Source organism: Papio anubis, unplaced genomic scaffold (genome assembly GCF_008728515.1).
Source record: "Papio anubis isolate 15944 unplaced genomic scaffold, Panubis1.0 scaffold291, whole genome shotgun sequence".
NCBI classification, from domain to species: Eukaryota; Metazoa; Chordata; class Mammalia; order Primates; family Cercopithecidae; genus Papio; species Papio anubis.
The window spans coordinates 30,264-42,295 of record NW_022163007.1 but is presented as its reverse complement, the minus strand read 5'-3'; the positions used below and the strand labels follow the sequence as shown (position 1 = coordinate 42,295).

Genomic DNA, 12,032 nt, shown 5'->3' with positions numbered 1-12,032 from the left:
TGTGATTTTATCTACCTTTGGTGTTTGATGTTGGTGACCTACAGATGGGGTTTTGGTGTAGATGTCCTTTTTGTTGATGTTGATCCTATTCTTTTCTGTTTGTTAGTTTTCCTTCTAACAGGTCCCTCAGCTACAGGTCTGTTGGAGTTTGCTGGAGATCCACTCCAGACCCTGTTTGCCTGGGTATCACCAGTGGAGGCTACAGAACAGCAAATATTGCAGAACAGCAGTTATTGCTGGCTGATGCTTCCTCCGGAAGCTTCATCCCAGAAGGGCACCCGCCTACATGAGGTGTCCGTCGGCCCCTACTGGGAGGTGTCTCACAGGCTACTTTGGGGTCAGGGACCCACTTGAGGAGGCAGTCTGTCCATTCTCAAAGCTCAAATGCCGTGCTGGGACAACCACTGCTCTCTTCAGAGCTGTCAGACAGGGACATCTAAGTCTGCAGAAGTTGTCTCCTGCCTTTTGTTCAGCTATGCCCTGCCCACAGAGGTGCAGTCTATAGGGACAGTATGCCTTGCTGAGCTGCGGTTGTCTCTGCCCAGTTCAAGCTTCCTGGCCACTTTGTTTACCTACTCAAGCCTCAGCAATGGCGGACGCCCCACCACCAGCCAGGCTGCCGCCTCGCAGTTCGATCTCAGACTGCTATACTAGCAGTGAGCAAGGCTCCGTGGGCATGTGACCCGCCAAGCCAGGCACAGGAGAGAATCTCCTTGTCTGCCGGTTGCTAAGACCTTGGGAAAAGTGCAGTATTTGGGCAGCAGTGTCCTGTTTTTCCAGGTACAGTCAGTCACAACTTCCCTTGGCTAGGGAAGGGAAATCCCCCAACCCCTTCCACTTCCTGGGTGAAGCAACACCCGCTCTGCTTTGGCTCGCCCTCCATGGGCTGCACCCACTGTCCAACCAGTCCCAACGAGATGAACCAGGTACCTCAGTTGGAAATGCAGAAATCACCTGTCTTCTGCATCAATCATGCTGGGAGCTGCAAACCAGAGCTATTCCTATTTGGCCATCTTGGAATGGCATTTTTTTGTATTTTTAGTAGACACAGGGTTTCACCGTGTTAGCCAGGATGGTCTCAATCTCCTGACCTCCTGATCTGCCTGCCTTGGCCTCCCAAAGTGCTGGGATAACAGGCATGAGCCACCATGCCTGGCCACTCAGTTTCCCTTTCTATAAAATGCATTTTATCTGGCATATGGCACTCAAAAAATCATCCCCATACAAAGGGAAAAAAATTATCCCTCTACAAAGGGAAAAGTATAATCAATGTCACCCTCTGGGAACATTAACCTACTGACAAAGTACAGGATACAATGGATAAGAAATGGAAAATGGACACAAAATGGGAATTGAAAAGAAGCGATGAATGAAAAACATTTGGAAGAAATATTGCACAGGATTGGAGATGATGGCCAAGAACATGAAAAGAATCAAAAATATAACCAGTGTTTCAAGATTATGTGAGACTAGAACAGTGATGTGACCAGAACTTGGGTGCATAATGGTAAATGGTAAAGTCATGACAAATTAAAACATGGATGTTCCCCCAGACACTACAGCTTTTTCCCTTTACACCCATTATATATATTTCTTAGACCAATAGAAATAGAATACAGCATACTTATGTAATTACAAAATTTCTAGTAGCCACTTTAACAGGTGAAACAGAAACTGGTAAAATTAATTTTAGTAATGTATTTCACTTAACCTCATATATTCAAATATTATTTCAACATATAACCAATACAAAAAATATTAAGAGATTTTGATATATTTTACATTCTTCATTCTGTTTTACATGAATTTTTCAAAATCTGATTTTTACTTTACAGTTACAGCACATCACAATTTAGCCACAAATGTAAGTGGCTACCATATTGGAAACACAAGTTTAGACTATTAAATACTATAATTAAGTTTTATTACTGGATGACTGGGGAAAGAAACTGAAGTATATTCATTCAGTGTTTACACTACTCAGCAATAAAAAGAAATGGACTATAATAGGGATAAATACTGCATGTTGTATTAGTCCATTTTCATGCTGCTGATAAAGACATACCCAAGACTGTACAATTTACAAAAGAAAGAGATTTATTGCACTCACAGTTTCACGTGTCTGGGGAGACCTCACAATGATGGCAGAAGGTAAAGGCACGTCTCACATGGTGGCAGACGAGAGAGCTTGTGCAGGGAAACTCCCATTTTTAAAACCATCAGATCTCCTGAGACTTATTCACTATCATGAGAACAGCACAGGAAAGACCTGCCCCCATGATTCAATTACCTCCCACCGGGTCCTTCCTGCAACACGTGGGAATTCAAGATTAAATTTGGGTGGGGACACAGCCAAACCATATTCTACCCCAGGACCCTCCCAAATCTCATGTCCTCACATTTCAAAACCAATCATGCCTCCTAGGCCTCCGGGCCTGTGATGGGAGGGGCTGCTGTGAAGATCTCTGACATGCCTTGGGGGACATTTTCCCCATTGTCTTGGGGATTAACATTCATCTCCTCATGACTTATGCAAATTTCTGCAGCTGGCTTGAATTTCTCCTCAGAAAATGGGATTTTCTTTTCCACTGCATTGTCAGGCTGCAATTTTCCAAACTTTTGTGCTGTTTCCCTTTTAAAACTGAATGCCTTTAACAACACCAAGTCACCTCTTGAGTGCTTTGCTGCTTAGAAATTTCTTCCACCAGACACCCTAAATCATCTCTCAATTTCAAAGTCCCACAGATCTCTAGGAAAGGGGCAAAATGCTACCAGTCTCTCTACTAAAACGTAACAAGAGTCGCCTTTGCTTTAGTTCCCAACAAGTTCCTCATCTCCATCTGAGACCACCACAGCCTAGATTTCATTGTCCATATCATTATCAGTACATTGGTCAAAGCCACTCAACAAGTCCCTAGGGAGTTCCAAACTTTCCCACATTTTTCTGTATTCTTCTGAGCCCTCCAAACTTTTCCAACCTCTGCCTCTTACCCAGTTGCAAGGTCACTTCAACATTTGCATCAGCGCCCAACTCTACTGGTACCAATATACTGTATTAGTTCATTTTCATGCTGCTGATAAAGACATACCTAAGACTGGGCAATCTACAAAAGAAAGAGGTTTATTGGACTCACAGTTCCACATGGCTGAGGAGGCCTCACAATCATGTTGGAAGGTGAAAGGCATGTCTCACATGGCAGCAGACAAGAGAAGAGAATTTGTGCTGGGAAACTCCCCCTTTTAAAACCATCAGATCTCCTGAGACTTTTTCGTCATCACAAGAACAGCACAGGCAAGAGTTGCCCCCACGATTCAATTACCTCCCACTGGCTTCCTCCCACAACACGTGGGAATTCAAGATGAAATTTGGGTGGGGACACAGTCAAACCATATCAAATCTTTTATGCTAACTGAAAAAAAAAACAATCAGATTCAAAAGGCTATATCCTATGTGATTCTATTTATGTGACATTTGGGAAAAGGCCAAAATTTAAAAAGCAAACACATCAGTGGTTGCCTGGGGCTGGGATTAGGGAAGGCCTTGACTAAATTCACAGGGAATTTGGGGGGTCTGATGGAACTGTTCTATGTCTCAATTATAGTGATACTTACATTACTGCATACATTTGTCAAAACTCATAGAATTGTACACTAAAAAGTGTGAATTTACTGCCTACAAATTATATCTAAGTGAATTTGATATTAAAACTTATTACAAGATAATGCTAATTATACAAGACCAAAATGTTTAAAAAGCAGGGTTTTTAAATATGACCATACAAAAGAAAAATATAAGGGTATTAATAAAGGGGGCACATTTTCTTACTAAATCTCACGATGTGCTATATTACATAATTCTTATCACATTTTACAAAGCAATCGCAAACAGTATATTTTTATTTTCACAATGGTACACTAATATAAAATGTTTTAAGCTAGGATAGTTTACTTAAAATACATTCTCCCCTTAAATATGACACCAAAAGCATAGGCAATCAAATAAATGTTAGATAAACTGGACTTCATCAAAATTTAAAACTTTTGTGCCTCAAAGAGTACCATAAAGTGAAAGACAACCCACTGTATGGGAAAACTATTTGCAAATCATACATCTGATAAGGGACTTGTATCTAAACATATAACTTAAAAGTTCTTATTATTAATTTTTAAAAATCCAATTTAAAAAATGGGCAAAGATCTTAAGGACATTTCTCCAAAGAAAATAGACAAATGCCATTAAGCACATGAAAAGATGTTCAGCATCATTAGTTATTAGGGAAATGCAAATCAAAACCACAATGAGGTAACTCTTTTACCCTTGCAGTATGGCTATAATCAAAAAGATAATCTAGTAGATGTTGGTGAGGATGTGTAGAAATTAGGACCTTCATGCACTACTGGTAGGAATGTAAAATGGTACAGGCAGTTTGGAAAACAGCAATTCCTCAAAAGGTCAACACAAGATTTCCATATGACCCAGCAATTCCATTCCTGGCTATATAACCAAGAGAAATGAAAACATATGTGCACACAAAAACTTATACACGCATATTCAAAGTATTTAAAATTGCCAGACAGTAGAAACAACCCAAATAACCCAAAGCTACCAACTGATAAACAGGTAAATTACATGTGTTATATACAACAGAATATTACTTGCCAATAAAAAGAAATAAAGTACTGATAGGTGCTGCAACATGGATGAACCTTGAAAACATCTTAAGTAAAAGTCAGTCACAAAGACCACATATTATATGATTCCATGTATATGAAATTTCCAGAACAGACAAATTTATTGAGACATAAAATAGATTAGTGGTTGCCTAGGGCCATAAGGGATTGAGGGGAGCAGGGTCAGGGTGGGGTGGCTAAAGGGTATGAAGTGTTCTTTAGGGATTATGAAAATGGTTGTGGTGATAGTTGCACAATTCTATGAATACACCAAAAGCCACTGAATTGTATACTTTAAAAGGGTGAATTACATTACATCTCAATACAGTTGTTAAAAAATATTCTATGGCAGGGGAAAGAGTTTTCAGTAAATACTAATAAAATAACTCAAATGTCAAAATGGCATCTATACAAATGTGTAACCTTAATAATTTTATTGTATTTTTGGCATTAAGTTAGGAAAAATACTAAAATAATTACCCGTTCTACTGAAGACAACTGCTGCTGTAATCCATCACACTTTTTGTTTGCTTCTTCGAAAAGAGTCTTATATTTTTCTACTTGAGACTGCTGCATATTAATTGTTCGCTGCTGTCTCATAAAATCTTCTTCAAATTTTTTTACTTGAGACTTTAAATTCTGAATTTCATCCTCCTATAGTTATGAAATTATAGATTATGTGAAAAAATATGTAAGATTTGTTATCAGAACAAAGCAGAAAAAAAGAAGTTTCATATGTTCTTTGACATTTATACACATTTCATGAAAAACAAATTACAGTCTATTTTTACCTTCAAAAAATGGAAGTCAAATGTTTTATTTGCATTTAATAGCTTACACTACACTTGTAAGACTAATATAGAGAATACTAATTATAACAAAAATGTAAGATATTTCAGCTCTGTGAAAATTCAACATATCAGAATAAAGTTCAGTACTTAGATACAATTTTTGATTTCAAAATTTAACTATGATTTATATCTAAATAAAGTTATTCAAAATGTAATGGAAATTGCTCCTAAAATGTCTTTGAATATTGCAGCCTTTTAAGAGGTTTTTAAAGCTTACCTTTTTATTGCATTCACATACAACATTATCCAATTCCTCCTGCATAACACGGAGTTTGGCCTTTAGAAATCTGATCTGTGCTTCTGTGAATTTAAATAATTATATTTACTGTCTTTTGTTGAATCTAAGATGACATCAATTGTAAGACAGGCCATTACTTTATAAAGAAGAAAATACTCAAGATGGGGAGTCAAATAGGAGATATCTCTTAGGGGGCACTATAGGTACTAAACAGTCCTAATGAAAAGGTCAATGACAAATAAATCCAGTCAACAGAAAGAAATCACAGGTAGTATTCACATAAGTTTGCAGACTAAATTCACACTCACCAGGGTGGTCCAAACTACATCAGAGAATTTAAAGTGTTCTCAGGTCAATAATGTCCCTGAGTGTTTGGTAGAAACAAACATAAATCTTCTCTAGCAAAACTCAGCTTCTATCTAGTCATTGTGATTACAAAATGCCACTGACTGTAATGCAGATGCCAATTTCTGAGCAGTTAAAATGTAGTATATGTGTCTTTGAAGCAAAGAAATACACTAATACCTTAGTGTCTAAGCTTTCTCCCACAAACCTTCAAGATCTATCTTTGGTATTTTACTGCCAGCAAAAGTTCATTATTCAATAATATCAGCAGTAAATCTTTGAAGTTTGTAGGCCCATAAAGTAAATAAAGTGAAAACTGAATTAAGAACTCACTCATAAGTCATTCAGTCATTTGTTCAAAATGGCATAGTAGGAATATTATAAAACAATCATGAAATTTATCTTGAGGAAACACTTGGAACTGCTCTGAGAAGTCATTAGGACAAATCCACTAAGCCATACACATGTGATGTGCACAGCATAAAACATCTCCATACACACTTCTGGCTTTTTTAAGTGCCCTCAGTGTTATCATCGAGCTGATGAATTATGGGTTGGCTCTAACTCTACCTAGGTCTCTTTGGCCTCAACTCTCCTACCATGTAACTCCAGGTGAGCAGGGAATAGAGGGAAATGACAAATTAAAAAGTGTGAAGTTGACAGTAGTTGGCCTCTGAGGGAAAGAAGGAAGAAAAAATAGGAAAGCATGACTTTTCCCATTTCTTTTTCTCCCTAACTCTAACCTTAGTAACTCTACCTCAACTCTAACCCAAGGAGCAGAGTGCTCCCATGTCTGGAGGCCCACAGTACTAAACTCTGCTCCCCACTCGACCCTAGCTTTAATCTTACAAAGTAATCTGTGCTCCCAAACTACTTCTTGATCTTTTCTCCCACACATAACCAAACCATTCCAAGCAATCACCTGAAATAAGAGAAAATTCTCCCAAAGAAGAAGACACCTAGACCAGTGATACTAAAAAGGGAACACAGGGAGGCAGTTCTAACAGGGCCATGGGACCTGGGACCATGTTCCTCTACCGAGGAACAATCAACACCTGGGTATCACATCCTCAAAAGCATCTTAGAGAGACCTAAAGGCAACTTACTGCTCCACTTACATTTCCTTACCATAACTAGCCCTAGAAAGCTTGATTCGGTCAGTAAATATAGTAAGTGCAGAAGAAAATTGCTCCCTACTTATGACTAGTATATAACACAATAATTATTACATATATAAATTATGATTTCTCACAGAATCAAATAATTTTAAAGATAAACTGATATGGTTTGGATCTGTGTCCCCACCCAAATCTCATGTTGAATTGTAATCCCGTGTTGGAGGTGGGGCCTAGTAGGAGGTGAATGGATCATGGGGGTGATTTCTCATAAATGGTTTAGTATCATCCCTTTTGGTACTGTCCTCATAATAGTGACTTCTCATGAAATCTGGTTGTTTAAAAACATGTAGCACCTCCCCCCTCTATCTCTTATTCGTGATCCCACCGTGTGAGGTGTCTCACTCCCTGTTTGCCTTCCACCATGATTGGAAGTTTCCTGTGGCCTCCCCAGAAGCAGAAACTGCTATGCTTCCTGTACAGCCTGCAGTACCATGAGCCAATTAAACCTTTTCTTTATAAATTACACAGTCTTAGGTATTTCTTTATAGCAGTGCAGGAACAGACTAATACATAAACTTTATGATCATCTAATACAAACTGCTAAATTTTCAAATGAATAAACTGCTATTACAGAGGGGCTAAGTGGCTTGCCTGTAGTCACAATTAATTGTATTATAGTTCGGCAGTAACTAGTTCATATATACTCAATTGTCTTACTTTTTTGCTTCAATAGCATAGGAGGCTCCTCATAAATTTAGTAATGTTTTTAGTTGATTGAAATTTAGTATTATTCTAGTGATACGCAAAGAATGAGTTAATAAGAAAAATTATATACATTAGAAAATTCATTTATTTTACCTGATGCAATGTCAATTCATTTGTCCTTTTGCATGTGTTGATTTAACATGCAATAAATAAAATATAGTAACAGTAAATGAAAAAATTCAGAAAAACTTTTTAAATATTGTAACAATAAGCGATGGGTATTTTAACTTAAGTTGAAATGTATTCAATCAAACCAGTAAATACAGTCTTTTTTACTTTTACTTTTTATAATGGAAAATATGAAACATAAAAGTAGGCAAGTTCAATGAACCCCATTTACCCACTGCCTATCTTTAACAATGACTGACTCATGGCCAGTTTTATTTCATCTATAATCCCATTCATTCCTCCCTCCACCACATCCTACTAGATTATACTGAAACAAACCAAGACATCACAATACATTTTTTGTTTAATGTAAGAAATAGTTCCCCAAGACTTCCTCTTCTAAGTAACTGTGCTATAAAGATAAAAATAAGAAACAAAAGAAAATCTACCTGTTCCAATGTCATTACTAACACCAGAAAAAATATCATCTGTATATTCAGGTAAGCCTTCTTCCTCCAGTTGCCCTTCAATTTTGCTAATTGTTTTTGCAAGGGAAAAGTCTGAGAAATCCTCTGGAATGGCAACATCGTCGGCAGTTTGGACATCAGAGTATTTCAATTTAACACTAAAAAATAAAAATTAAATACATATGTCTGTATATACGTATATGTGAACAAAATAGAAAGGTAGAAAGGATATATGCCTTTTACCCAAATAAGCAGATCAAAATTATTATAAATTTAAATTTATGATGAAATCTGTAATTGATATTAAGGTTTATATTACAAGAGACTACTATTACACATTTGAAATTTATGATGAAATCTACATATGATACTTTCAAGGACTATATTACAAGAGACTTAGCAGATTTTTGGTCTTTATGAATCACATGACCACAGAGCTAGAGAAGGCTTTATGAGGCCAGATGGTCTAGACTTTGCCTCCATATAAGGGAATACCAAAACTAAGAGTACTGCACTTGGCCTCCTAGGTCAAATCCAGCCTGTGGCTTTGAAATTTACATGCCTCTGGAGAAAAACTGTACAAACTGACATCACCCTGGCCATAATTCTGCAAACAGCAAAGAAAAATACCTCTTGAGAAAAAATTACAGAGTGAAGAGCTAATAGCTCAAACAACATTTTTTTCCACCCAAAGAAACACATTCTTACCATGATCAATATTAACCAAAAAGTTGGATTTGATTTTTTTTTAATGAAATGGAGAAGACCGACAAAATAAAACTCATTTCTAAAGGCACTGAGGAATGGGCCAGGCCTAATTCATTGACACATCAACAAATTTATGGTTCTGAAAGGCAAATTCACTTTTAAAACATAAGCAAATGCTTCAGAATTCTTTTCTTTTCATTTTAATTTTTTGTGGGTACACAGTAGGTGTACATATTTATGAGATGTTTTGATACAGGAATGCAATGTGAAATGAGCACATTATGAAGAAGGGGGTATCCATCCCCTCAAGCATTTATTGTTTGAATTACAAACAATCTAAATACACTCTTTAAGTTATTTTAAAAATACAATTAAGTTATAATTGGCTATGGTCACCCTATTGTGCTATCAAATAGTAGGTCTTGGTCTTCAGAATTCTATTTGAAAAATCAACTTTAAAAAAAAAAAATGTGAAGTCTGAAAAGGTAACCCTTTCCAGTTATGTATGCATGTATGTGGCCTGTAAGTTCTTTTCTTCAATCTATTGTATAGTTATTTTCTGTTCCTTATCACTTTACTCTATTTTTTCCATCCCTTTTATTTAAAAAAAACAAAAACAAAAAAGTTATTTAAACAATTAAAAGACACAAAAATGAACAAAGATTTTTCCAAAATTACAATGCAGTGATCAGTTTGGGTAAGTAATAGACATCTAAATGTAATAACTGACTGAAGATGGTTGGTGCAACTCAATCCTCCACCTTTTCTAGAAAGCATCCTATCCTAGGGAGCATCTTGGGTCCCTTTTTATGCCTATAAAACTAAGAACTGTCTTGAATTCTTTCTCACCAAAAACAATAAAATGTAAATTATAATTATATTATAGTCCTATTTAGAGCATGGGAAATAATTCTGTAGCTCAATAGACAAAATAATGTATGCACTTTGTCAAATACTCAAAAACTAGACTATTGAGCCTATTTGAGAGAACTAGGCAGCGATCAAAAAACAAAACAAAACAAAACAAACCTCAGTTGCAGTCACAGTTCTAAGAGAATAAATCACTAGAAATAACATTTATAAAAATTTTAGATTTAGAATTTTTCTTGAGAACAATATAAAGTATTTGTTAACTGCTGCAAAACATTTCTGAGTAGAAAATGTTCTAAATTACTGAATATGGATAAGATATATGCAGGGTAACTTAATGTTTAGGGTATAAAAAGATCTGGAAAAACAAACAGAGCTTAAAAATTAAGAATGATGGTATTGTGAATTATACAACTAAAAAAAAAGAAATACTTTGAAAACTATACTATACCTTGAATTTGTTTTCCTTCCCTTATTTGCAGAGTGTAATTTGTTTTGAACCTTGTTTACAGGATCAATGTTTTTGGTCTTTGGCTACATTAAAAGAATTGAAAGTATTGATTAATTAGAGTCTAATCATTTGCCAAAGAAAGCAATTCTGTAACACATAGAATTGCTATTTTGCTACACAGAAAAACTGCTATTTTGATGGAATTACCAAAAATGTCTTTTCAAGAATATCACAACTGTATAGCTGGAAAAGACCTAGATAATACCAAAACCAAGAAATTCAAGGATAAGGAAAATGAGTCCTAAAGATTCAATGGTATTCAGCTAGCCAGTGGACTGTCGTGAATAAATCTGGACATTCTGACTCACAGAATTTAGTTCTCCTCAGGAACCAATTATTCCCCAGGCAGGCCTTCCGTGGCCTTCAGGTATACAGTTCCCTTGGCTTAGGTCTCCATGGATGGGAAACATAGATCCCAGTATGTTCTACACCTAGAAGAGTGATCTCTACACTATAAATATTTAAATGAACGAACAAACTTTTCAAATCACCTTCTTTGCATATGAGTATCATTCTTTTTCAGGTCTTCGCTCTACTAGATGTAAGCTTCAGAAAAAAAAAATAAGCCTCAGTTTACAAAGTCATTTCACCTAGAATTTTTTCCACTGTACCTCCAAATTATTCAGTGAAATTATGAGACAACAAAGGATTCCATTTATTATATGAGTGACATTTCATAAATGCATCCCTCTGACTATCAAGGTTTATATTGTTTCTGTTGAGTCATACCCCTTCTCTGCTTTGTCTAAGAAAAGTCTAAAAAAACCTAAGTTCTACAGAATATAATTGTATTCAGAGAAAGTTTAATTTCATACCTTAGTTTCTGAATGAAGATGAACTATCCCTTCAGATGGTAATACACCTCTACAGACCAAAAATAAACATTATACATTAATAATAGATGACATTGAGCTGAGACAATGATATTCAACAATTGTATTTGAAAGGGAAACTATTCAACTATCAAATAATCTTTGCTATAATTGTAGTTATCCACATGTTAATTTTTTCTGAATGAGTACCATAAACAAGAAAAATGCTTTGGTTAAATAATTCACCTTTAAGAAGATACACTATAATGCCAATATTCTAGTAGGGAACTAGCAAAAATTTTAATGAATGGAAATCATCAAGAGTAATTGTGGGCTATCCACAGCAATTACCCATTTTACAAACGATTCACCACAGGGCTTTTTATTATGAGCCCACTCAATGTTATCATTCTTTTAATCCACTTAAAACACTTGGTCAGTGCCTGTTTTCCTCATTATACTGTGAACTCTATGAGGGCAGAAATCATGTCTGCCTTGTTCAATATTCTATGCCTAGTCAATTTAAAAGCTTATATGCCAGGTACTACTGGCTTAAGTATTTGTTGAG

General features: G+C 36.0%; 1 protein-coding gene across 6 annotated transcripts in view; it reads right to left on the bottom strand.

Moving 5' to 3' along the window:
• Positions 1 to 12,032, bottom strand: part of LOC116272977 (testis-expressed protein 9) — a 67,359-nt gene that overhangs the window by 32,911 nt on the left and 22,416 nt on the right. For all 6 annotated transcript variants that reach the window (XM_031661895.1, XM_031661897.1, XM_031661898.1 and 3 more), the window contains 5 exons: positions 11,468 to 11,516; positions 10,593 to 10,675; positions 8,546 to 8,721; positions 5,740 to 5,822; positions 5,152 to 5,325 (listed from right to left, as the gene is read on the bottom strand). In XM_031661895.1, the coding sequence (XP_031517755.1) occupies positions 5,152 to 5,325; positions 5,740 to 5,822; positions 8,546 to 8,721; positions 10,593 to 10,675; positions 11,468 to 11,516 (565 nt within the window). The remainder of the gene's footprint in view (positions 1 to 5,151; positions 5,326 to 5,739; positions 5,823 to 8,545; positions 8,722 to 10,592; positions 10,676 to 11,467; positions 11,517 to 12,032) is intronic.